The sequence below is a fragment of the Hylobates moloch genome, unplaced genomic scaffold (genome assembly GCF_009828535.3).
Source record: "Hylobates moloch isolate HMO894 unplaced genomic scaffold, HMol_V3 SCAFFOLD_16, whole genome shotgun sequence".
In the NCBI taxonomy this organism is placed as follows: domain Eukaryota; kingdom Metazoa; phylum Chordata; class Mammalia; order Primates; family Hylobatidae; genus Hylobates; species Hylobates moloch.
In genome coordinates, this window is record NW_026652291.1 from 13,552,635 (window position 1) to 13,580,211 (window position 27,577).

General features: G+C 45.3%; 1 protein-coding gene and 1 long non-coding RNA gene across 6 annotated transcripts in view; one reads left to right on the forward strand and one right to left on the reverse strand.

The window, feature by feature from the left end:
* Positions 1-27,577, forward strand: part of FBLN5 (fibulin 5) — an 83,115-nt gene that overhangs the window by 9,994 nt on the left and 45,544 nt on the right. For all 5 annotated transcript variants that reach the window (XM_032179859.2, XM_032179858.2, XM_058429569.1 and 2 more), the window contains one exon: positions 768-1,022. In XM_032179859.2, the coding sequence (XP_032035750.1) occupies positions 768-1,022 (255 nt within the window). The remainder of the gene's footprint in view (positions 1-767; positions 1,023-27,577) is intronic.
* LOC131381504 (uncharacterized) lies at positions 20,414-26,239 on the reverse strand. The gene is made up of 3 exons (XR_009210296.1): positions 26,182-26,239; positions 23,535-23,670; positions 20,414-21,172 (listed from the first exon to the last, which is right to left on the reverse strand). It is a non-coding gene; the product is annotated as an uncharacterized LOC131381504 (long non-coding RNA).

Below are 27,577 nucleotides of genomic sequence, written 5' to 3' on the forward strand. Positions count from 1 at the left end.
AGTTTTCACTTGCTGTAGTCATGTAAGATTTTAAAAATACATTTATTTGGGCTTCAAATATGGGCTTATTTAAAGAAAGAGTATGTGCAAATGATAGTATAGGTTTGTTTTAATCCGTTCTCTGTTGCTTATACCTAAATACCTAAATACCTAAAACTGGGTAATTTATAAAGAAGAGGACTTTATTTCTTACAATTGTGGAAGCTGAGAAGTCCAAGGTTGAGGATCTCCACCTGGTGAGGGCCTTCTTGCTGGTGGGGACTCTCTGCAGAGTTCCGAAGTATGCAAGGCATCACACGGTGAGGGGCCTGGGCTGCTAGCTCACGTCTCTCTTCCTCTTCTTAGAAAGCCACCAGTTTCATTTCCAAGATAACCCATTGACCCATTAATCTATGAGTAGATTAATCCATTCATGAGAGTACAGCCCTCATGATCCAATCACCTCTTAAAGGCCCCACCACTCAATATTGCAACACTGGGGATTAAGTTTCAACATGAGTTTTGGAGGGACATTCAAACTATAGCAAGGTTTTTGTAGATATGGTCAAAATCATGATGGTGGTATTTGAAAGGCTGATGTTTGGGTGACACTGGTTACTTTGATTCACTTCAGCCAACATTTAGGGGTACCTTCCCGTGATGAGTTGGGACCGCCCTAGGTGTTTGGGAGTGCTTCCTCCACGCCTGGTACCAAGTTCTGCTTAAATATGCACCAGACACAACGCAGTTGGGGGGCCACTAATGCTCGTCCTTTCTGTGCCTTCCAGATATTGATGAATGCCGGACCATCCCCGAGGCCTGCCGAGGAGACATGATGTGTGTTAACCAAAATGGCGGGTATTTATGCATTCCCCGAACAAACCCAGTGTATCGAGGGCCCTACTCGAACCCCTATTCGAACCCCTACTCAGGTCCGTACCCAGCAGCTGCCCCACCACTCTCAGCTCCAAACTATCCCACGATCTCCAGACCTCTTATATGCCGCTTTGGATACCAGATGGATGAAAGCAACCAATGTGTGGGTGAGTAGCCCAGCCTTTTGTTCCTCTCCGCTGTGCTTTGGTGAAGACATCGTCTGTATCTGGCATGCTCACCCCAAATGGGTTGTTAGTTGCCATTCAATGCACCAGTGAAACAATGACTTACTGTCTGCATACTTATTTCACTCTTAGCAGCCTGTATCTCTGGGTTTCTGCCCAACTAGGGAGGTTATTTTGCTGTTTTGTTCACAGTTCTCCAGAAAACCAATTTTTTTCTTTATTTTATTTTCATCTATCTATCTACCTATCTGTATCTATCTATCTATAACTCATCTATATATTTAAAGACCAAAGTAATATTTTCTCAAATAACAAATGCATCTGGTCAGACTTATTACAGTAAGTAAATCTCAGAGGAAGATCTAGAAAGGGCCAAAGCTCTGTCCTCAGTCCCCGCACCCTTGATTGGAACGTGTGCTTCTGCAATAGATGAAGCCTTGAAGGGCATGGCCAACGGTTCTGGAAAGAAAATTAGGTTACTTGGGTTGGAACTAATGTGCTTTTGACCAAAAGGAGCCTCACTGATAGGAACTCATAGCAAGAATGGACCTCCGGGAAGAAGCAGGCACAAAGGAATTGGCAAGGGGTGTGACCAGTGCCCTAGAGAGCTTTAGGTTCTGTTGGCCAGCGTGGCCTTGGAGGAGAGTTACCTAGGATCCTCCCTGGTCCCTTTAGCTGTGGTCAGACCAAACTCTGGTAACTGTCTCCAGCTCTGGAAGATGGTGTATAGAGTGAAAGCTCTAAACTTTTTGATTGTGCATCCCACCTGCAAAATCATTTTGAGCCTAGATCCCCATTATATGGATATTTATAAATTATATACATACCCTGTCATACCAACATGGATTGCAGAATATAAACTTCACATAAGAAATACGAAATTTAAAAGGATGAGATAAAAATAAATATGAAACTGGGAGTGGTGGCACGTGCCTGTAGTCTCAGCTACTCATTGGGTGAAGGGGGAGATCACTTGAGCCCACGGGTTCGAGGCTGTGGTGCGCTATGATCGCGCCTGTGAATAGTCACTGCATTCCAGCCTGGGCAACATGGCGAGACCTTGTCTCTTAAGAAAATATATACATGAATTGAAGTTTTAATATTTTTTTCCTCTACCCCAAAAGTTTGAGAGACCATTGGTCTAGCAAGATTTTTGTTTGTCCCATTTCAGAGCTCTGGAGTGTTGAACTGTAACCCATTATTAGGGAAGCTGTGTTGGTTAATTTAAGGTGTCTTCTATATGCTTATGTGAAGGAGTGTGCATTTTCATTTGAATACACATAAATAATATGCAGACAAGTGTCTTCAGAGCTACCAGGGAACACTGGATATGCTTGAACCCAAACTTCTACATTTTCACTGGTCTCAAGGGGTGTGGTCTCTGTGTGTGTTGGCGGGGGGGAGAGAGAAAGAGTGAGAAAGAGAGAGCTGGTTAATGTTTACCTTAAATGTAGATGAGTGTGCAAAGGGAATGAGCACAGGGTCCGGTCAAGCCAGCTTTGGTGGAGAAGATGGTAACATGCTTCCTTATAACCAGCATCAGGAGGAAAGACCTTTGTAACTGGAAGGGACTTTTTTACCCATCTTTAACTTCAACCTCTTCATTTTGTAGAAAGGAGAGTATGGACTCCAACCAGTTAGGTAATTACAGAGGTAGGATGCCAGTCCAGCTCCCCTAACTTCTCCCCTGTCTACAATCTCCTAACTATAGGAAATGACCTCTCCTATCTGGTAGAAAAGAAATGATCCCAAAAGAAAATGCAGAGATAGAGGTGGGAGGTGCTGTTCTTCCAGGATGTCACGTGGGGGCTGAATAAGCCAAGTGATCAGCCCTTACGTGTCTTGAGGTGAGGAAGAGAGTGTAATGACTCTTTCGAGGCACTCTGCGGTTTTGGCAGGGGGCCTTGGGTGGTCGTGGTGTAGACAGCTCTAGCTGATGCCTTGGGCAAGCTCAGTGGCCTCTTTTGCAGAACAGCTGGGAACTGCTGCGGGTTTCTCCAAAGTGTCTCCCTCCTTCCCCTAGACCTCTTTCCAGGGTCCCAGTGCCCTTGACAATGAGGACATGGCTGGGAAACCTATTCCTCCCCTGGTCCCTCTGACGTCATGCCATTGATGGCTCTGAACCTGTCACACGGGAGATGCGGAACTTTCATAATGGCCCTTTTGTAAGGAGAATACAATCTAGGAGCCCTAGTGAGGACTGGCATCAGGCCCATCCATTTCCAAAAAGTTCAGCATTATGCATTCATAAGTCCTGAGTTCTTTCTAACTTCCCTTCACCCCACCCCATGGTTTCCTGGTTTTACAGAAGGCTTTCAAATGGCCCTCACTGAGGTCCTTCTGCGTATTGTAAAGAACTGGCATTGTAGGGGTGGGGGGAAGTAAGAGAAGGGATGGGAAAGGGAGGCTCCTTCTACCTACCGCTGCTTCCAAGACCTGGGATGGAAGACAGGTGGGCCCGGGAGCAGGTGGAAGGGAAGCAAGGCACCGTGGCGGAAGGTGGGAGGGAAGGAAACCAGATAGGGGGATCATTGAGAAAAGACAAGGAGGTGACTGTGGAGGTGTCACTGCCCAGAGAATGTGGGTGTTTTCCAGAGCACAGCTCTGATCCTGTGGAGGAGGCATTGTATGAGCAGTGGGTAAGTCAGGGAGACTTGGGAAACATTTCTGAAACTTTAGTGTTCTAGGAGAGGAGGAAACATCCCCAAAGGTGTCTTGTCCTCTTCATCAAAATAAAAATAGTGATGAACAGTAACATCTGCAGCAGCAGTGGTAATAATATCAAACACTTGGATAGTACTTATGTGCTAGGACCTTTACAATAATTAATGCGCTTGATCCTGATAACCACCTACAAGGTAAAACTATTATCGTTCCTATTGTACCCATGAGGAAACCGAAGCAGAGAAGCTAAGAAACCTGTTCAAAGTCACACAGCAAGTGAGGGGCCGAGCCATGATTTGAACAATTCAGGCTTTAAATGAGAAAACAGGCTCAGTGAGGTATAGATTTGTTCAAGGGTGCTCAGAGTCAGTGCTGAAGTCAGGATTAAAAACAAGGTCCTTCTCTTGCTATTTTTGTTTTCTGAGGCAGGGTCTGGCTGTTACCCAGGCTGTAGTGCAGTGGCACAATCACTGCAACCTCTGCCTCCTGGGCTCAAGTGATCCTCCCATTTCAGTCTCCCAAGTAGCTGGGACTACAGGCATGTGCCTCCATGCTCCTCGATCACTGCAACCTCTGCCTCCTGGGCTCAAGTGATCCTCTCATTTCAGCCTCCCAAGTAGCTGGGACTACAGGCGTGTGCCACCATGCCTGGCTTATTTTTGTATTTTTTTGGTAGAGACAGGGTTTTGCCATGTTACCCAGGCTGGTCTCGAATTCCTGGACTCAAGCAATCCTCATGCCTTGGCCTCCCACAATGCTAGGATTATGGGTGTGAGCTATGGCACCCAGCTGTCTCTCTCTTTTTTTTCTTAATGAAACTTTTTGCTCTGTAAAATTTCGAACCTAGTCAAAAGTAGAAAGAACATAGTAAGCACCTATCTACTTATCATCCAACTTCTGTAGTTATCAGCACAGGCACAATCTCCTTTCTTCTTTACACTATACTCAGTGCATTAATTTAAAGCAAATCCCAGACATCATGTAATTTCATCCTTAAAGACTTCAGAATTATCTCTAAGACATAAAGAAATTCTTTACAAAAACAAATTTAAGGCCAGGCACGGTGGCTCCTGCCTGTAATCCCAGCACTTTGGGAGGCCGAGGCCAGTGGATCACCTGAGGTCAGGAGTTCGAGACCAGCCTGGCCAACATGGCAAAACCCCGCCTCTACTAAAAATACAAAAATTAGTTGGGTGTGGTGGTATGCACCTGTATTCCCAGCTACTCGGGAGGCTGAGGCAGGAGAATTGCTTGAACCCAGGAGGTGGAGGTTGCAGTGAGCCGAGCTCGTGCCACTGCGCTCTAGCCTGGGTGACAGAGCGAGACTCTGCCTCAAAAAAATTAAAAATTAAAATATAAAAAACTTCCAAAAATCACAATACCATTATCAAACCTACAGAAGTCAATAGTAATCTCTTTTTATCATTAAATATCCAGGTAGTGTTCAAATCTCTCTGATTGTCTCATAAATGCCTTGCAATTTCATCACAAATGGCCAGAAGAATCCCTGCAGTCCCCGGGGTAGCATGGCTCTAACAAAATCCTTCTTTCTCAGCCACAAAACATTTCACTAACATTAGTTATTGGAGTCCCTACATTTGCCACTGAGCCAAGTTGGTTAGCAAAGCCAGAACTTGGAATATCCACCCAGAGGGATGACAAGCTGAGCCCCAAAGGGGCCATGCATACGAAGTCATCTCAACAGCCTGTTGTCTGTTGGTTTGTTGGAATCAGATCCATGCAAGTTCTGCAAATTGCATTGGTTGACAAGTCTCTTAAATGTCTTTTAGTCTTTACTGTTTCCCTGGCCACTTGTTTATTGAAGAGACTGAGCTGCTTGTTCTGTAGAATTTCATACGTTTCGGAGGTGGCTGATTGCACTCTTGCCGGGGCGCGGGTTATCTTATTCCTTCGTCCCCTATATTTTCTTGTAAGCTGCTAATAGGTCTAGAGACTTGATCCAATTCAGGTTAAATTTTTGTAGATGTCTATTAGGTCCACTTTATGTAGAGCTGAGTTCAATTCCTGGATATCCTTGTTAACTTTCTGTCTCGTTGATCTGTCTAATGTTGACAGTGGGGTGTTAAAATCTCCCATTATTATTGTGTGGGAGTTTAAGTCCCTTTGTAGGTCACTGAGGACTTGCTTTATGAATCTGGATGCTCCTGTGTTGGGTGCATATATATTTAGGATAGTTAGCTCTTCTTGTTGAATTGATCCCTTTACCATTATGTAATGGCCTTCTTTGTCTCTTTTGATCTTTGTTGGTTTAAAGTCTATTTTATCAGAGACTAGGATTGCAACCCCTGCCTTTTTTTGTTTTCCAGTTGCTTGATAGATCTTCCTCCATCCCTTTATTTTGAGTCTATGTGTGTCTCTGCACGTGAGATGGGTTTCCTGAATACAGCACACTGATGGGTCCTGACTCCTTATCCAGTTTGCCAGTCTGTGTCTTTTGATTGGAGCATTTAGCCCATTTACATTTAACGTTAAAATTGTTATGTGTGAATCTGATCCTGTCATTATGATGTTAGTTGGTTATTTTGCTCGTTAGTTGCTATTGTTTCTTCCTAGCCTCGATGGTCTTTACAATTTGGCATGTTTTTGCAGTGGCTGGTACCGGTTGTTCCTTTCCATGTTTAGTGCTTCCTTCAGGAGCTCTTTTAGGGCAGGCCTGGTGGTGACAAAATCACTCAGCGTTTGCTTGTCTGTAAAGTATTTTATTTCTCCTTCACTTATGAAGCTTAGTTTGGCGGGATAGCAAATTCTGGGTTGAAAATTCTTTTCTTTAAGAATGTTGAATATCGGCCCCCACTCTCTTCTGGCTTGTAGAGTTTCTGCTGAGAGATCAGCTGTTAGAACTCTCCACCCCAAGTCAACAGAATATACATTTTTTTCAGCACCACACCACACCTATTCCAAAATTGACCACATAGTTGGAAGTAAAGCTCTCCTCAGCAAATGTAAAGGAACAGAAATTATAACAAACTGTCTCTCAGACCACAGTGCAATCAAACTAGAACTCAGGATTAAGAAATTCACTCAAAACCGCTCAACTACATGGAAACTGAACAACCTGCTCCTGAATGACTATTGGGTACATAATGAAATGAAGGCAGAAATAAAGATGTTCTTTGAAACCAACGAGAACAAAGATACAACATACCAGAATCTCTGGGACACATTCAAAGCAGTGTGTAGAGGGAAATTTATAGCACTAAACGCCCACAAGAGAAAGCAGGAAAGATCCAAAATTGACACCCTAACATCACAATTAAAAGAACTAGAAAAGCAAGAGCAAACACATTCCAAAGCTAGCAGAAGGCTAGAAATAACTAAAATCAGAGCAGAACTGAAGGAAATAGAGACACAAAAAACCCTTCAAAAAATTAATGAATCCAGGAGCTGGTTTTTTGAAAAGATCAACAAAATTGATGGACCGCTAGCAAGACTAATAAAGAAGAAAAGAGAGAAGAATCAAATAGATGCAATAAAAAACGAAAAAGGGGATATCACCACCGATCCCACAGAAATACAATCTACCATCAGAGAATACTACAAACACCTCTATGCAAATAAACTAGAAAATCTAGAAGAAATGGATAAATTCCTTGACAAATACACCCTCCCAAGACTAAACCAGGAAGAAGTTGAATCTCTGAATAGACCAATAACAGGTTCTGAAATTGTGGCAATAATCAATACCTTACCAACCAAAAAGAGTCCAGGACCTGACGGATTCACAGCTGAATTCTACCAGAGGTACAAGGAGGAACTGGTACCATTCCTTCTGAAACTATTCCAATCGATAGAAAAAGAGGGAATCCTCCCTAACACATTTTATGAAGCCAGCATCGTCCTGATACCAAAACCTGGCAGAGACATAACCAAAAAAGAGAATTTCAGACCAATATCCTTGATGAACATTGATGCAAAAATCCTCAATAAAATACTGGCAAACCGAATCCAGCAGCACATCAAAAAGCTTATCCACCATGATCAAGTGGGCTTCATCCCTGGGATGCAAGGCTGGTTCAACATACGCAAATCAATAAATGTAATCCAGCATATAAACAGAACCAAAGACAAAAACCACATGATTATCTCAATAGATGCAGAAAAGGCCTTTGACAAAATTCAACAACCCTTCATGCTAAAAACTCTCAATAAATTAGGTATTGATGGGACGTATCTCAAGATAATAAGAGCTGTCTATGACAAACCCACAGCCAATATCATACTGAATGGGCAAAAACTGGAAGCATTCCCTCTGAAAACTGGCACAAGACAGGGATGCCCTCTCTCACCGCTCCTATTCAACATAGTGCTGGAAGTTCTGGCCAGAGCAATCAGGCAGGAGAAGGAAATAAAGGGTATTCAACTAGGAAAAGAGGAAGTCAAATTGTCCCTGTTTGCAGATGACATGATTGTATATCTAGAAAACCCCACTGTCTCAGCCCAAAATCTCCTTAAGCTGATTAGCAACTTCAGCAAAGTCTCAGGATACAAAATTAATGTACAAAAATCACAAGCATTCTTGTACACCAATAACAGACAAACAGAGAGCCAAATCATGAGTGAACTCCCATTCACAATTGCTTCAAAGAGAATAAAATACCTAGGAATCCAACTTACAAGGGATGTGAAGGACCTCTTCAAGGAGAACTACAAACCACTGCTCAATGAAATCAAAGAGGATACAAACAAATGGAAGAACATTCCATGCTCATGGGTTGGAAGAATCAATATCGTGAAAATGGCCATACTGCCCAAGGTCATTTATAGATTCAATGCCATCCCCATCAAGCTACCAATGACTTTCTTCACAGAATTGGAAAAAACTACTTTAAAGTTCATATGGAACCAAAAAAGAGCCCGCATCGCCAAGTCAATCCTAAGCCAAAAGAACAAAGCTGGAGGCATCACGCTACCTGACTTTAAACTATACTACAAGGCTACAGTAACCAAAACAGCATGGTACTGGTACCACAACAGAGACATAGATCAATGGAACAGAACAGAGCCCTCAGAAATGACGCCGCATAGCTACAACTATCTGATCTTTGACAAACCTGACAAAAACAAGAAATGGGGAAAGGATTCCCTATTTAATAAATGGTGCTGGGAAAACTGGCTAGCCATATGTAGAAAGCTGAAACTGGATCCCTTCCTTACACCTTATACAAAAATTAATTCAAGATGGATTAAAGACTTATATGTTAGACCTAAAACCATTAAAATCCTACAAGAAAACCTAGGCAATACCATTCAGGACATAGGCGTGGGCAAGGACTTCATGTCTAAAACACCAAAAGCAATGGCAACAAAAGCCAAAATCGACAAATGGGATCTCATTAAACTAAAGAGCTTCTGCACAGCAAAAGAAACTATCATCAGAGTGAACAGGCAACCTACAGAATGGGAGAAAATTTTTGCAACCTACTCATCTGACAAGGGGCTAATATCCAGAATCTACAATGAACTCAAACAAATTTACAAGAAAAAAACAAACAACCCCATCAAAAAGTGGGCAGAGGACATGAACAGACACTTCTCAAAAGAAGACATTTATGCAGCCAAAAAACACATGAAGAAATGCTCATCATCACTGGCCATCAGAGAAATGCAAATCAAAACCACAGTGAGATACCATCTCACACCAGTTAGAATGGCCATCATTAAAAAATCAGGAAACAATAGGTGCTGGAGAGGATGTGGAGAAATAGGAACACTTTTACACTGTTGGTGGGACTGTAAACTAGTTCAACCATTGTGGAAGTCAGTGTGGCGATTCCTCAGGGATCTCGAACTAGAAATACCATTTGACCCAGCCATCCCATTACTGGGTATATACCCAAAGGTCTATAAATCATGCTGCTATAAAGACACATGCACACGTATGTTTATTGCAGCACTATTCACAATAGCAAAGAGTTGGAACCAACCCAAATGTCCAACAACAATAGACTGGATTAAGAAAATGTGGCACATATACACCATGGAATACTATGCAGCCATAAAAAATGATGAGTTCGTGTCCTTTGTAGGGACATGGATGAAACTGGAAAACATCATTCTCAGTAAACTATCGCAAGGACAAAAAACCAAACACCGCATGTTCTCACTCATAGGTGGGAATTGAACAATGAGAACTCCTGGACACAGGAAGGGGAACATCACACTCTGGGGACTGTTGTGGGGTGGGGGGAGGGGGGAGGGACAGCATTAGGAGATACACCTAATGCTAAATGACGAGTTAATGGGTGCAGGAAATCAACATGGCACATGGATACATATGTAACAAACCTGCACATTGTGCACATGTACCCTAAAACCCTAAAGTATAATAAAAAAAAAAAAAAAAAAAATTTTTGGGCAGGCTATTTTGTAGTAGCATCTTTGATCTTTTGCTCTCTTCATGCGGTGATTTTTTCTCATAAAGTGTAAGACGGTCTGCCTTGGGGAGGCAAATGAGCATCCCGTTTCACTGCGGTTTACTTTTTCTAGGGTTTGGACCCACTTTCAAGGAAGCATTCTCATCCCTTGGTGCCACATGCGGCCACGCCTGTTTCTACAGGCTGGGCGGGGCCGGGCTCAGCGCCTGGGTGGCCAGTCCCTCAGAGCTTCCTCCTCGATTTTTCTGTTTTTGGTTCCACTTTGGAGGTGACTAGACCCTGCTCTTTTGGAACAATGTTTGGCCTTAGGTTTGGGTCCACAGGCCCCTAGATGTGCACTTGGGACACTTCTGCAGACAGAGTGAACAGTGACCTAGGAATTATAGTCCACAAGCCAAGCAAGTTTTGTGTTGTTCAGAAAACTGGCATCTTGGCATGACAGTGATGGGACTCATGGCTCATTAGAGTGTGTCACCCAGATCCTGGACCCTTGGGAGATCTGGTGACCAGATTCTCAGGGGAGGGAGAGCCAGACACACATGGTTAACTGGTAAGCAGGGAGGAGTTGCTGGAGGAGAGCCTCACCCAACAGCTTACAATCAAGACCCAGACAGAGGCCAAATCAAACACATACATAGAGTTCTGAGCTGGCCACATAGACATCCCAGAGAAAGATGGTGTGGGGCTGAGGATGGTGCGGTGCTGAAGCCTCAGGGAGCAGGGTGAGCTGGTGCCAAGTGGCTGGGGCACCCAAGATGTGGACTCCCATTCAGGAACCTTCCTCTCATGACACGCTGCCTCTAAGACCAGGTCCCTGAATGTGGCCGCCACTCAACTCCGTCAACTCATTCCCTTGGGGGCTCAACTTGTCATCTCTCTGGGTGGACATTCCAAGTTCTAGCTTTGCTAACCAACTTGGCTCAGTGGCAAATGTAGGGACTCCATCAGTAACTCATGTTTGTGAAATATTTTGTGGCTGAGAAAGCAGCCTTTTACTAGAGCCCTGCTACTCCGGCGACTGCAGAAATTCCGGCCATTTGTGAAATTGCAAGCAATGTTTTGATTCTCTCTTCTAGTCCAGGATTTTTGTTATTGTTGTTGATCAGGGTGCCTAAACAGGCAGAGAGATGGGATCCTTTTGGAAGGTGGGTGGTGTTGGTCTGAGGCTTTCTCTTGAGTTATTTTTCCTGAAAGCCAGCCAGTATTTCTTCAGTCAACCAATGTGTACAGAGTGCCTTGTTGATGCCAGGCTCTGGCCTAGGCATCGAAGGGGATGTGGAGTTGTGCATGGCCGTGGAGCTCTCTCTAGAGCTTGTGGACAAGGAAGGGAGATTAAACACAACACAAGCGCAAGCAGCTGAAATTCAAGACGGCCTCTGATGAGTTCCTGAGATGGTACAAACAGAAGGCAGAGATAAGAAGGCTTCTGGGGTGGAGGGGACTGGAACTTGGAAGTCAGACAGGCTTTGAGTCTCACCTTGGTTTGGCCACTTCCTACCTGTGAGAATGGGGGGTTGGTTTCATCATCTGTAAAACGGGTATAACAACGCCTGTCTCACAGATAACATGTGCAAACACCTTGCCCAGTGTTTACGCAGAGTATCCCATAGTAAATGTGAATTGGGAAAGATTCATGGAGAAGGCTGCTAGGGTCTTGAGATGATAACCCATGGGAAGATTCACAGAGTCTGAAAATGCATCGAACATCTCATTCTTCAAAACCTTTAAAATGACCTAAAACTGAGCCTAGTAAACATTTACCTTGCAGGCCTCGAAGGGCTTTCCCCAGCTAAGCCTGATGTGGCTTCACTCGGAATCTGCTTGGAAATGGCAGCAGAACCTGGGATTATTTAAACTGTGAGACAGAAAAGTGGGAAGTGGGAACAAATGTGGCATAAAGGCCGGGAGCAAGTAGAAACCTCAGCCCCTAATGTTGACAGGACTGTGGTTAGCAAGAACTAGGGAGGAGAAGGCGGCCTTCACTCCAACAGACTTTTCTTATTTTTTATACAGGCCTCTGGCTTGGTCTGTAACTTGAAACTCAGTCCTCAGGCTGAGACCAGAAGGAAAATGCGTGAAACTGAGATCTGGAGGAAAATGCGTGAAACCATGAAACTGATTCTTTAGCTGCCGAGGGCATTGGGACTACGCAGGCCCAGAGAGGAAATGGGACCTGCATTGAGGCGAGGGTTCTGCAGCTGGGTTTGTTCGGATGTCTTTGTGAATTGGCCCCAGCAAGCTTGTTCATGGGCATGGCCTGCCCAGGTTTCCCACCTTGCTGCAAGTCTTTCCCTATCATTGCTGGGATGATGGGCAGATGGCTTCACTTCTCTAAACCTCAGATTTTCCTCCTGTAAACAGGGATAACCGTACCAACCGCCACAGGAAATTTGGAGAATTAAGTGAGATAATGCATGCAAATTGTCTAACATCGAGGCTGGCTTATCGTAGGGGCTTCCTGAGTTAGTTACTGTAATTATTGTTTTCATTATTTCAAATCTCATCATTCCATGATGACTTCTCCTGCTCCAAACCCCTAGTCCTGTTATTCCATTATTTTTTATTCTTTCTTCTGGGAATTAGATTTAATAGTGTGTGTCTTTTAGGGAGTTGAAAGTTGAATTCTTGCCAATTTTCAGCAGCAGGAGTTGGGGTTAACTTGTGCTTCCAGGGAGACCCAAACACAGATAGGACTCCAGGAAGTTGTCCAGGACAGCTGTTCCTAAAAGTTACTGTGCCCATGAATCACCTGGGGAAAATGCAGTTCTGACTCAAGAGGTCTGGAGTGGGCCCCAAGGGTCTGCATTTTCTTATAAGCCCCCAGGTGATGCCACGCTGCTGGTCTAGGGACCACCCTTTAATTAGCAAGGCCCTAGTTCGTCTGTCTATTTTTTGACAGAACTGTATTTAAAGAGAGGTAGAAGGTTTATTTTTTTCATGCAATTTGTATATTGTTTGAATTTGTTAGAAGAATGTATTACTTATTTAAAAACAAAACACAAACTGGAAAGAAATGATTTTAAGGCCTAAATTGAGGTAGCATGCTGTAGTGGTAAAGGGATGAGATGAGACATTAGTAAGAACTGGATTTTGATCCCAGATTTGCTACTTATTAGCTGTGTGACATTTAGAAAGCCACTTGGCCTCTCTGGCCTAAGTTTTATTATCTGTAAAAAGAAAGGATGATATTATACTAAGGGTTGTAATCTGGGGTCTGTGGATAGAAATCAAGGGATCTATCGTCATGTTTTTCCCCACTAACTTTGAATTGAGATTTAGCATTGCTGTCCATTGTAGGCAACAGGCCACAGGACTATTAGCAGTACCTGGGATGGTATTGACAAGAGAATCAGATATTTACATATCACATTACAGCTGTGGCAGTTATTTTGAAATACTTGGAAGTATTTTGAAATATTTTGAAACGTTATTTATGTTTATCACTTCAAAATTGTAGAAGATATTAGATCTGCCCAGTTTTGTTTTTTAATGCACTGATAAGTATCTATATCACTGTATCACACGTGTGTGTGTTTTGAGACAGGGTCTTTTTTTTTTTTTTTTTTTTTTGAGACGGAGTCTCACTCTATCGCCCAGGCTGGAGTGCAGTGGTGAGATCTTGGCTCACTGCAAACTCTGCCTCCCAGGTTCACGCCATTCTCCTGCCTCAGCCTCCCGAGTAGCTGGGACTACAGGCGCCTGCCACCGTGCCCGGCTAATTTTTTGTATTTTAAGTAGAGACGGGGTTTCACCGTGTTAGCCAGGATGGTCTCGATCTCCTGATCTCGTGATCTGCCCACCTCAGCCTCCCAAAGTGCTGGGATTACAGGTGTGAGCCGCCACGCCTGGCCTGAGACAGGGTCTTGTTCTGTTATCCAAGCTGGATGGATTACAGCGGCATGATCTCCGCTCACTGCATCCTCAACCTCCCAGGCATAAGTGACCCTCCCATCTCAGCCTCTCGAGTAGCTGGGACTACCAGTACATGCCACCATGCTCAGCTAATTTTTGTATCTTTTGTAGAGACAGGGGCTTGCTATGTTGTCCAGGCTAGTCTCTAACTCCTGGGCTCAAGCGATCCTCCTTCCTTGGCCTCCCAAAGTGCTGGGATTACAGGTGTGAGCTGCCATGCCCAGCCATACATTTGTTTTTTAAATATTTTGATAGCTGCATTTCAATACAATTGTTTTCTTTCATAATCCTCTGAGTTTTATTTTATGCAATTTAAGGCATTATTCTGAGAAGGGAGTCCATGGGCTTTAGCAGTCTGCCAAACATGTGCAAGGCACACACAAAAAAGTTTAAATTCCCTGGTTCTGATGATTTCTCAGGTTTCCTGCAACTCAAGAATGTTCTGCTATTCTAAATCTTCCCAATCTTTAGGAAACATGATTTTTTGCGTTAACCCTTTCCCACCTGGCTTGCCTAGGTGATGCGGCTCTTCTCTGTTGCGTGCGTTTCAACAGCACACGTGCCTGCTGACACCTGCCAGGACCCTACCAAGTCTCCACTTGTGAGAAGTCCCCTCCACCCTCAGTGGTAGATGGCTTTGGTTATTGGCACTGGTCTGGTGAGGTTCAGCGCACTGGCTGGCCTCACGTTCTGGGTGGGGTCCCACTGGTGGGCCATGCCCAGCCCTTGATGCCTATGTGGAGTAGGTCACTTCCCCAGTGTCTAGCGTGGCAGTCTTTTCAATGACCTACAAGTTTTTCTTGGCTCTCATCTTATGTTCCTTGGTCTGGTCATGTTTCTTTTATTTCTACTCCACTCTGGGATTAGGCAGTTTTGTGTGAAAAGCGAGTGGTGTTGCAGAGGATGGATGAAGTGTGGACTTTTTAGTGGCAGGACTATTCAGCTCTGGTCTGGCAAAAGTGGCTGCATTACCAAGTCTCCAGAGAGCACTGCCTAGAGGGCAGGAGGTTGAAGTTACCTGCCAGGTTGCAAATAGCCTCGAATGCCAGGGCCAGAGCTGAGCTGACTGTTTAGCACATGTCTTTTAAATTAGTAGGAGGTGCATGCTATGATACTTCCTAGAGAAGGGCAGTCATTCTAAATGTGTTGAGATGGAGCAAGGTGATCACACCGTCTCTTTTGTTGTCAAGGCTAGTTTTAGATTTCTTTTCAAAATCCTTTTGATGTAAGTGGGTTGAATCCACCACTGGAGGACTCTAGAACAGAATGACCCCCATAGGTTCTGTACAGAAATTCACAGATGTTCTGTGGATGTTCTCCAAGGCTCTTATCTGTTTATGTGGATGGTGTCTGCATAGCATCTGCAGCTCACACCCCCAACCCTGCTGTAATGCAAGAAACAGAGTGATTTGGGGGATTTGGGAGATGTTTATGTTATCAGGGATGGATTAAATAAAAGAAGTAAAAATACCGTATGAATGCAAGACATTCATTTTAAGGAGAGTGTGTGCCTGAGTGGAATAAAACGGATTGAAACAATAAATGAGGAATCCTATTTGATGTTGACGATAACAGCTTCATGTAAATATCATCCCATAGGCCCAAGCTATTTCTTTTGTGGGGAAAAAGGGAGATCTTCATTTCTTAAAGGATCTGAAGTGAGCAATTCAATGATGCCAGGCAATAGTGGTAGAGAGTGTGATGCAGTGGAACGAGCATGGGCTTAGATTCACACAGACATGGGTTCAAATCCTATCGCTGCACCATTGCATGGCGCAGGGCTTTAAATCCTTTGAGTGTGTCCCAGCTACAAAATGGAACAATGACGTTTATCTTCCGGGAATGTTTTGAGGCTTAGTGAAAGCAGGGTAGTCAGGTCTTCACCCTCTAAGCAATCGCGTTGTCACTCCCACCTGTCCACTCCCCGTACCTGCAAGCTCTTTATCTCATAGGAGCAGCAACTCTGTTTGCTTTCCATCTTAGCAGTCCCTGCCAGTCATAGGGTCAGACACGTGGCAGGTGCTTGTTGGCTGCTTATCTCAAGTGGGGAAGTATGTGGAAGGAGCATTAGTTGGGGAGGGAGAAGAGGGACCTCTTTCAATTTGTGATCGTCTTGACACTTCTCCCCCTCTGTCTCCACTCTGACCTCACACAGGCCACAGAGGCAGCTTTTGAGCCTTTCTCTGGGGACCTCTTAGACTCTGGGAGTGCTGAAGAGCTACCTGGGTACCTGCGTTCTCCTATCCATTGGGCTGCCATCCTCTGTGGACACATGTACCACACAGGCCACGTGGTGCCCAGGCCTGGCAGGCTGGGACTGGGGAAGTGCTGGTGGTGCTGAGCTGATCCCTCATCAGAGAGACCCATGAGCCAGACAGCCTCCCTCCGGCAGCCAGCCCTGGGCCTTGAGCATGGAGGCAGAGAGGCCAGGGCTTCCCAGCAGCCCCAGGTGTGTGCACCGAGGGCAGGCAGGTGCCCACAGGCTCTCGTCTTTCGTAATGGAGGGCATGGCTGTCGGGGGTTCAGGGAAGTGGGTGGGGTGCCTGGCAGGGGGATTCCTGAGACAAAGGCACAGTGCCAGCCTCCACTATTTATCCACAGCATCTGGAGAATGAGGCTCTTGCGGAGTGATTTTTGAATGAATGAATGGCAGGAAGGAAGAGTGTGGGCACTGATGAACCCAGGCTAGCCAGAGAGGAGCGCCACTGCCTTCCTCACTCAGTCTCCCAGCACTCACCTCCAGCACACCCTCTGCTGACTCTTCCCACTGTACTGAGTGTCAAGTGGGGACTAAGGTGACCAAGAGTCTCCTTGTTCCTTAAGCGCCTTGTGGGCCGGGGCCATGGTCACTGTGGCTGTCCTGCACCCAGCAAGATGCTGGGCACCACGGCCGCTCAGTGAGTGTTGGATGCAATTTAATGTACAGAAGCACTGACGGGCTAATGGAAAAATATGCCTGTGAAGAACCTTCCAGTCAGATTAACTTGCAAAGAAACCCACGTCCCACTGTCCCCTTCCTCAAGGGGAAACTCTGTGGGAGGCTATGCCCTTCGTACCTTGAAGCCACAGCTTTGTTTTCCTGCCACAGGGGAGACTGGCTCCCAGGGCTTCACCACCAGCCAGCGCCAGCTCCTTGCACAACTCCAGAGGGCACCACTCAATTGTATTACATGTCACTGGCACCCCCTGGAGCCCAACAACCATCCTGAGGCTCCTGTTTGTCTTGGAAACAGAGGAGCATGCTTGGGGAAGGGTCTCTGGGCCATCTCCTTGGGGGCTGGCAGGGAAAGGACATTCACAGGATTCCTTCCCTCCAGAGGGCCTCAGACAACAGACTAGATGTCAAGCCTGTTCCCCTCCAGCTTGTCGGAACCGGGCCAGAGGGGAGATGGGGACAGCTAGTGCTAGGCCCTGCTGCAGGCAGCCAGCGTCCACAGACTCTGGGGCAGACGGGTATGTTGGGGCCGGGGAAGCAGAATACTTGGGGTTTTGTCAATGCTGTCTGACTTTCTTTCAAACTAAAACATTTGTGGAAATCTAGCCAGAGTTGATTTATGAGCTCTACATATTTCACAGGTCTTAACACGTCCCCCAGGAATCAGTGAGGTCAGACAGAACAGACTTTGCATCCGGAATCAGTACGAAATTGGCATCTTCAACAGTTTCCATGGGAGGAGGGGTTTAAGAATTTGAGGGAGATTATATGAAACAATGCAAAGACACAAAAAACCCTGACTCTGCTTCATTCCATTAGGGAAAAAGACGGGTCATCTGTTTTCTGCGTCTGAGCTGAGTGAGGGGTGACCTTCTCCGCAGGGACAGGGATGAAGTATGACGGGACAGGACTGCTGGGGCAACTGAGAGCTCAGAGTAGACTCGGGTGACCACAGCACCCTGTACTTATTCTCCAGCTCACACTCCATAGCCGTGATAAATACACATTTGTGATTATTTATTTAACATCTCTCCACCCAACAGAGCTTTCTGTCTTATTCACCATTGTATTTTTTTTCTTTTTCTTTTTCTCTTGTGCAGTGGTGCTATCTTGGCTCACTGCAACCCCCATCTCCTGGGTTCAAGCAATCCTCGTGCCTCAGCCTCCCGAGTAGCTGGGACTACAGGCGTGTGCTACCAGCTATTTTTTGTATTTTAGAAGAGACGGGGTTTCACCACGTTGGCCAGGCTGGTCTCAAACTCCTGAGCTCAGGCAATCGGCCCACCTCTGCCTCCCAAAGTTGTTGGGATTACAGGCATGAACCACCACACCCAGTCTCACCATTGTATTTTTCTAATGCCTGATAAATATTTGTTAAATATGCAGAAAAGCTACATGAGTGAATTGTATATGTGGGATTCAAATGAGAAAGAGAAATGGATTATATATTAGGTACAGTTTCTACATAGGTTAACTTATGACCATTGATGGAATTCATTTATCCATTTACCATTTATGTGTTGAGGTCTGAGCTGTGCATGTAAAGATTAACCCATTTATGCCTGATATTCCAATTTTTTAAATTTTTGTAATCAGACCTTGGTGATGAACTTGAACAGGAGGATATAAATAACTCCCACGTGCTTAGCGTTCCAATAATGGAACACGAGGCATAATTTATCAGATATCATCACCCCCTGGCGAGTTCGCAGCCTCTTGGCAGGAAATATGAAACCCAAATAATTATATGTAGCCCAGTGAAATGGGATGGCAACAAACGTAGGTATGGGGCACTTTGTTGGCTCTGGCTGGAGTGGTCACAGAAGCTTTCCTACAGACAGGGTTGCATATCTGTGCGTCCATTTGATAAAACAATATTGACTGATCACTTTTCTGTGTCAGACACTGCCAAGGGCTAGGAGGGTCTAAGGATGAACGAGATGCTGTCCTGGCCCTCAGGATCTCTCTACTGAGTAGGTGTGAGTGGGGGTTTGGAGGGGGGTGTACATAAATCATCAGATTCTCTTCATGAGCCAGTGTAAGATGTGACTGATGAGAGCAATATGTCCCAGGTGCTATGGGAGTGCCCACAAGGAATGTGAATGCATATGGTGGCCTTTAGCAAGTCTTTGCAGGATTGAATAGGATTTCTATGTCAGAGACGAGGAAAGGCAGTTGGGGTTAGGGAACAGCATGGGCAGAGACATGGAGACAAGAAAGTTCACTACTGCATGTTGAGTAGTCTTGGTCATGAGTCAACCGGTCACCTGCACACTTATGACACCCAGTGTGGCTGCAGCATGGACACAGGGTGTGGGCAGGGCAAGCACAGAATAAGAGATGAGGCTTAGAAGGTTGGCACTCAAGATTCCCCACCAGATTGTGGGGCCTTGAATTCCATGCAGTTGACTTGAGCTTTATTCTGTGAACACTGGTTTTTGAGCAGGGGAGTGAAATGTTTACAAGCCTATTTGTAGATTTCTGCTTAGTCTAGTCTTAGCACAGCCACAAGCTCATTGGGTGGTTGTGCTCCAGTTCCTTCTCTTTCTGGGGCTCTAGTTCACATCTGCATGAGTGGGGCTGGGCCATTATCTGTGAGGCTTCCTCCAGCCTTGAACACTCAGGATGCAAAAATGCTTATGACAACCAGGTGAAGCGTGGCTTCTGGAGACAGGCAGCTTTCGGAGATGGTATCTTCTCATTTGAGGCAGTGATTTTGCATGTAGTCTAAGCTGTAGGGGCTATCTACTGGGTCACCTCATAATTACATCACCTCCGTGTTCTCAGGGTCCTGGTCAAAGTCTCCTTTAAGCTTAAAACAGAGATGAGCCCTTTGCCGAGACCTCTGAAAAAGGGGCATCAGTGGATGGATGAAATTGGCTGTCACTGTGATGATGGGGCCTGGCCTGGTCCTGTGAGAAATCTGACACTGCCTTTATAATTCCTGGGGGAAGTTTGCAAGCAGCTGGAGCAAAACACAAGCTCCTTAGGAAGCCAAGAATCCTCCCAGATTGACCAACAAGGTAGAGATGTAAGCGATCCCACCATCAGACGTCTCTGGAAAATCCCACCTCAGACCTCCTTAACAGATCCTTTTTCCAGGATCATCTTAATCTCATTTCTCTCTAGAGAGCAGACAGTGGCTGGGGGCCAGGCGGCACTGGCCTGTGGTCTGTTTTGGTCTCTACTTCTCCCCATGGAGGCTGGGTCCTGCCATTACTGCCATGAGTCCTTTCATTGTAGTAATTCCCACTGGAACACTGCCTCTCGATTTTCCAAATGCTTTCGTGTCCACCAGCTCATGGAATTCTCAAAATAGCCCAGGGAGGAAGGCAGGCCTAGGAATGTTCTTCCCTTCATTTTATTTATTTATTTATTTATTTATTTATTTATTTACTTTATTATTATTATTATTACTTTTTTTTTTTTGAGACAGAGTCTTGCTGTGTCACCCAGGCTGGAGTGCAGTGGCGCGATCTCGGCTCACTGCAACTTCTGCCTCCTGTGTTCAAGTGATTCTCATGCCTCAGCCTCCTGAGTAACTGGGATTACAGGCACCTGCCATCAGGCCCAGCTAATTTTTGTATTTTTAGTAGAAATGGGGTTTTGCCATGTTGGCTGTGTTTGAACTCCCGACCTCAGGTGATCCGCCCACCTTGGCCTCCCGAAGTGCTGGGACTACAGGCCACCGCGCCTGTCCACCCCTTCATTTTAGAGAATATGTAGAAGGGCCCCATGACTGTCCCACATCCCAGAGTTTGCTTGTGATTTAGGCTGACCAGCATGTGGGCCTGCCAGCTTTAGGCCCTTTTAGGCCATCCCACGATGTGCCCTGGTTGGTCATAGGCACCATGCCAATCACAGCCTTATCATTTTCCAGCACAGTCTTGAGCGTGCATTAAATCTGTTGGAGGGCTTCAAACACAGATTGCTGCCCAGTTTCTGACTCAGTAGGTCTGGGGTGGGGTCTTTTCTTCTGAGTGATGCTGACACTGCTGGCCCGGGGGCTGCACTTTGAGAGCCACTGATTTGTGGCTTTTTATGTATTTGTTTGTTGATTTTCTCATCCCTTAGCTGTAAACTTCATGAGGGGAAGAAACGTTGCCTTGTTACCTGCTGCATCCCCGCTGCCTGTCCCATAGTTGGTGCTTGCTAAGTACCGGTTAGCTGGTGATTGGCTGAAGGCTCAACTGGAACCTCTTGCTTCATAATCAATCATCTTGCACCTGAGAAGGAAGAAGGACAAGCATTGGCAGAAACTCTGGGAGCTACTTGGTCTCATCTCTTCTCTCCTTTACTACCTTTTTCTTTAACTTTTTCATACTTGAGCCTTTTCTAAGGGTCATTATTAATTTTGGGTAAAGATTACATGGATAATTTTCATAAAATCCCAGGTGACGGATTTTACTTTCTGGGTTCAGAATTCCAACCAAGCCACAGGACATCTGGGTAAGAGAATTAAAATGTCGTGACTGGCTTGCATAGAACACCTCGTAGAATTCCCAGTGTGGTACTTTCAGAACCCTCTGTGTCTCAGGCCTACTAGCCTTTGGCCTCAGAAGAACAAAGTTGAAATTTTGCCAGATTGGAGTTGGGTTTTAACCATGAAATGTTATCTATCTTCCCTGACAAAGAGAGTTGTAGACCAGTTCTAATGATAGATCCCCCGAAGATAGTGCTTTGGCCAAGGGAGTGCTGAGGGTAGGCTTGGGCTGACCTGATCCATACTTCATCCTACCATTGGGGGCCACAGGCAATGGAGTATGTGGGTTGGAGGCTTGTCGGGAGGAGGGTTGGCAACTCCTGCGTAAACCACCACAAGGCTGCTATGGACTGAGAATCCTGGGAACAGCTGATTCTGCCCAAGGGGGTTGAGGAAGTCTTCACCAAGAAGGGACATTTATAGTTTGGTTGAGAAATCTAGAGGATAGGTATGTGATATGACAGGATTTGTCCAAGATCACCTAGCAGGCCATTTGCAGCGCTGAATAAAGCCCGAAGTCTCTGGTTTCTTAATCCCCAAAAATCATGAGTTGTGCAGAGATCAGATTCAGCAGCTGAATGATCTTGAGCAAGTCACTTCTCTGTGGTTGGAGGATGATCTTTAAGATTCGTTTAGATAATTCATTCATTTTGAGACACTGGGGATATTAAGTGACCAGTCCTCTTTGTAAAGCATACAGCCCTATTCTTTCCATATTCAAGCTTAATAAATAGTTGTACATTGAATGAATTTGACTGCTGGCATCATCTCTTTCCAAAGACAGAAAATATGGGGCAGGAGACCCTGGTAAATTAGCAGGCAGACAAGCCACAAATGGGTTAATAAAATAGAGTCATTAAGACAACAGGAGATAGTGCAACTTGGCTTTTGACTCTGAGGAGGAGGGAAGGCTTGCCAGGATTGCATTCCAGCACAGCCTACTGACCGTGGGGAAGAGTGTGTGGGACTCCAAATCGAGCCCCAAGAGCCACACGCACGCTAATAAGTTCTAGTCAACAAGAACTCTGAAACCAGACAGGGGAGGGAGAAGGACAAGGCAGTCTACTTCCCTCTGGAAGCTTGGGAGGTGCTCAGGGCCAGGGGGAAAGCCCACACAATGTACTAGTTTGCTAAGGTGGCCATAACAGAGTACCACAGGCTGGGCAGCTTAAACAACAGAAATGTATTGTCTCCTGGTTCTGCTGGCCAGAAATCTGGGATCACAATGTTGGCAGGGTTGGCTCCTTTTGAGGGCTGCAAGGGAAGGATCTGTTCCTTGTCTTTCTAATTGGCTTATAGCTGGCCCTGTGTCTTTCCTTTCCTTTACTTGACTTTGTCTTTCCTCTGCGGGTGTCTGTGTCTCAGTTTCCTCTTCTTAGGAGGACACTAGACATTTTGGAGTAGGGCCTGCTATAACGGGCTCATTTTAACTGAATTACCTCTTTGAAGACCCTGTCCCCAGTTGCAGTCACATTCTGAGGTACTGGGTGTAAGGACTTGAATATATGAATTTTGGAGGGACACAATTCACCCTATAACACAGGACACAGCCCTCTTCCTCCAGTGGGGACCCTTTTGAGGTCAGAGACCCCTGGTAATACCATTCTTTCTTTCTTTCTTTTTTTTTTGAGACAGAGTCTTGCTCTCTCACCTAGGTTGGAGTTCAGTGGTGCGATCTCGGCTCACTGCAACCTCCACCTCCCAAGTTCATGTCATTTTCCTGCCTCAGCCATCCAAGTAGCTGGGATTACAGGTGCATGCCACCATGCCCAGCTAATTTTTGTATTTTTACGAGAGACAGGGTTTCACCATGTTGGCCAGGGTGACCTCGAACTCCTGGGCTCAAGTGATCCACCCATCTCGGCCTCCCAAAGTGCTGGGATTACACACATGAGCCACAGTGCCCGGCTGCCGTTCTTTTTTCTTATCCTTAATGACCTTAATCTGTGATTTCTTCCCAGAGGGCTTCTTAGATCTTTACTGGTCTCATCCCAAGCCCATTGGAACCTCCCCTTCTTTGAGTTCCCAAAACACTGTGCTTGTGCCTCTGTTGGGACATTTCTCACCATCTACCTTAGACTTAGGAATGTGCTTGTGCCACTTACTCATTAAAGCTTCATGTCCTGTTATCTTTATGTCTCTTTCATATCCCCTATCTCCTGTCTTGCAGATAGAACAGGGTCGATAATGTTTGCTGGCTTGTTGATAGGTCAGCTGTCCAAGAAAGTTGGGTAATAAGTGCTGGATAAACAGGAAGATGAGGTTGTTAGAAAACAGCAAGAGCAACATGCCTTTCCTTAGATTTTGTGCACTCGTAGACAAAGTCAAGCTACTGGATTTATAAAGAAAAGATGCTCTTTCCATCCTTCCATCCTTGTTTGGCCCCAATGGGTCAACAGAAGAATCTACAAACTGGGTGCTCAGCATTCTTAAGCCCCCAGAGTTCAAATCGAATTCCTCTTTTGGCCAGTCTTGGAGAGACTCTTCAATCATATCTTAAATAATGGCATTCTTTTGGCTCAGCTCTATGGATACTCCTCCTTCCGCCCCCAGTCCCCTGACCTTCTGCCCTCTTGTTTCTTGGCTGAAAATCTGGGTCTGCTGTAGAGAGCAAGAGCAGTTTCAGCAGAGCTGGGGTCCTTCCCACAAATCCAGAGCCACACACTCCAGAAAGCCTGACTGTGCAGAAACAGCTGGGTTTTGGCAGGCTGATTCTGAAAAGCTTCGAATCACTTAGAAGCACTTTGTTCCCAAATGGTATGTGGAGGATGAGGAATGTACCATCAGATGAGGCAGGTCACCCATCTTGTTATGAGAAGACTCATTTGAGGACTGTCCCTTGAAACAGCTTCCCTGACCTCCCACCTTTACCTTATTCTAGATGTGACCCTCCCAACTGGTTCACGGGTGGTACAGGTGCCTGGATATTGATCTCTTCAGCTCTTGGGTTGGTTGGCAGGGGCTTCAGAGGGAGGCTGAGTCCTTGGGCCAATTTGCCCACTCCATTCTACCTTACACACTTTTGTAATGTTCTATGTATGCCTCAACATGAAAAAGGTTAAGAAGGGCAACTTTAGACTGGCGTGCTCTGCAGAGATTTCTAGGAACATAGAGCAAATTTCTCATTTACCTTTTAAAGTGAAATACATTCACTTGTTACTCTTGGTGCTGTGGCTTTTGATGAAGCAAATGCCAACATTAGGACTCTGTGTCTCCATAAAGCTGTAGGGAAATTTGATTAAATTCAGTGTATTAGTCATCAGGACTTTTTGATTGCAACTGACAGAAACCCAGCTCCAAAGTAGCTTAAGCAAAACAACGATAAACTACCTAAACGTATTTTGTTTTATCTTTCTTTCTTTTTTTTTTTTTTTTGAGATGGAGTCTCACTCTGTCACCCAGGCTGGAGCGCAGTGGCTTGATCTTGGCTCACTGCACCTCTAGCTCCCGCGTTTAAGCAATTCTCCTGTCTCAGCCTCCCGAGTAGCTGGGACTACAGTTGCACTCCACCACCCCCAGCTAATGTGTGTATTTTTAGTAGAGACGTCTTTCACTATATTGGTCAGGCTGGTCTTGAATTCCTGACCTCTTGATCTGCCCACCTCAGCCTCCCAAAGTGCTGGGATTACAGGCATGAGCCACCACGCCCAGCCTAATTTGTTTTTTCATAACTGAAAGTTGAGAAGTAGAACTAGCTTCAGACATGCCTGAGGGCAAGGGCTTAAGTAGTGTCATATGGCCTTCATTTTTTTCTCTCTCTCCAATGCCTATCTCTAAAACAGGCTTCTTCATTCTCAGGGCAGGATCTCTCAAGTGGAGGCCACTGGCAGCTCCAGGCTTATGTCTTACCAGTTTAACAACCCAGAGAAATTGCCTCAATCTCGAGCTCTGGCAAAAGGTCATAGTTGGGCTCTAGTAGCCAGCTTGGGTGGCAAGCCCATCCCTGAGTTCGTCACAATGATTAGCAACACATGGGCTTTGATTTAGCAAGCCTACGTCACAAGCCCACCCCTGGAACCAGCAGTGGGTCCAAAGCTACCTGCCATGCATGGACTAAAAGTGCAGGAAGGCAGTTCCTTAAAGGAAAATCAGGGTGCTGTTACTGGATGAAGGAAGTTTGGATGGTGGGAGGGCAAGAGCTGTACCTGGAATCCCAGCTTCTGCATGGAAAGAGAAGAAACAGAAGGACCCAAAATTTGTTCTGAGCCCACAGCGACAGATAACAAAGGATGCACTCACTCACTAAAGGACGCACTATCTCAGTCATACACACACCCTTCCATGACATCGGGGCATGGTCGCTAGTAACGAAAGGAAGAGCCTGGAGCTGCCATCTGAGCTGCTCACCTGTCCTCAGGTAGGCAAGTTCTGATACTGCCCCCAAAGACAACTAACTCTCCCTTTCATTGAAAGTTATCAGGTAGATAATACCATGAATCCTCTTTATAGAACATCTGAAGAAATGCCTAGTGCCTCACCTGAATTCTTTTTTGTTTGTTTGTTTGTTTGTTTTTTTCAGACAGAATCTCGCTCTGTCACCCAGGCAAGAGTGCAGTGGCACGATCTCCTTTCATTGCAATCTCCACCTCCCACGTTCAAGCTATTCTCTGTCTGACCCTCCCAGGTAGCTGGGATTACAGGTGCTGGCCACTATGCCTGGCTAATTTTTGTATTTTTTTTTTTTGTAGAGATGGAGTTTCACTGTGTTGGCCAGGCTGGTCTCAAACTCCTGGCCTCAAGTTATCCACCTACCTCGGCCTCCCAAAGTGCTGTGATTACAGACGTGAGCCACCGTGCCTGGCCACCTGAATTCTTTTGAGCTGCTCTTTCTTATCCTGCCCCTAGGAACAACAAAAAATAAAAGGCAAAGAATGGTAGATTTTTACCATGTATAACCATCATTATCTTTGGTCATGTAATAGTATGATTTGTTTAAAATATACTGCTGGATTTGTTTGGCTAACATTTTGTTTAGGATTTTTGTCATCAATGTTTATAAATTAGAATGACCTGCCACATTTCTTTTTTAATACTACTCTTGCTAGTTTTGGTGTCCACATATAAGCTTGATAGAGTGAGATATTGTTCCTTTTCTATTCTCAGGAAAGTTAGAATGGTCTAACCTTAGGTCATTCATGGAAATTTTATTCGAATTCAATTCATGGAAAGTTTATTTGAATTTGCCTGTAAGATCATTGAGATTTGGCATTTTTGTGTGTGTGAGTGGGAAGATTTTTAGCTACTGATATGATTTCTTTTTTTTTTTTTTTTTTAGACGGAGTCTCACTCTGTCACCCAGGCTGGAGTGCAGTGGCATGATCTCGGCTCACTGCAACCTCCATCTCCCGGGTTCACGCCATTCTCCTGCCTCAGCCTCCCGAGTAGCTGGGACTACAGGTGCCCACCACCACACCCAGGCTAATTTTTTTGTATTTTTAGTAGAGACGGGGTTTCACCGTATTAGCCAGGATGGTCTTGATCTCCTGACCTCGTGATCCGCCCACCTCAGCCTCCCAAAGTGCTGGGATTACAGGCGTGAGCCACCGCGCCTGGCCGCTACTGATTATAATTTCTTAAAGTTATGGGACTATTTGCACTTTCTGTTTCTTCTTAAGTCAGTTTTACATAGTTACCTTTTTCTAAGAACTTGTCTACTTAATAAGTTTTTAGCTTCATTTGCGTAAGCTTTTTCATACCATTCCTTGTGTTATCTATTTGATCTTTGCTGACTTTGTAGTTCTGTTGTATTTTCATTCCCAGTATTGTGCTAACTCCTTTTTTTTTTTTTTTTAATTTTTTTGGACAGAATCTTGCTCTGTCACCCAGGCTGGAGTGCAGTGGTATGATCTCGGCTCACTGCAACCTCCGCTCCCTGGGTTCAAGTGATTCTCCTGCCTCAGCCTCCTAAGTAGCTGGGATTACAGGTGCCCGCCACCACACTCAGCTAATTTTTGAATTTTTAGTAGAGATGGGGTTTCACCATGTTGGTCAGGCTGGTTTTAAACTCCTGACCTCAGATGATCCGCCTGCCTCAGCCTCTCAAAGTGCTGGGATTACAGGTGAGCCACTGTACCCAGCCTTGTGTTAATTCTTTAATTAAAAAACAAAACAACAACAACAAAAAAAACCCACACAGATATTGCCAGAG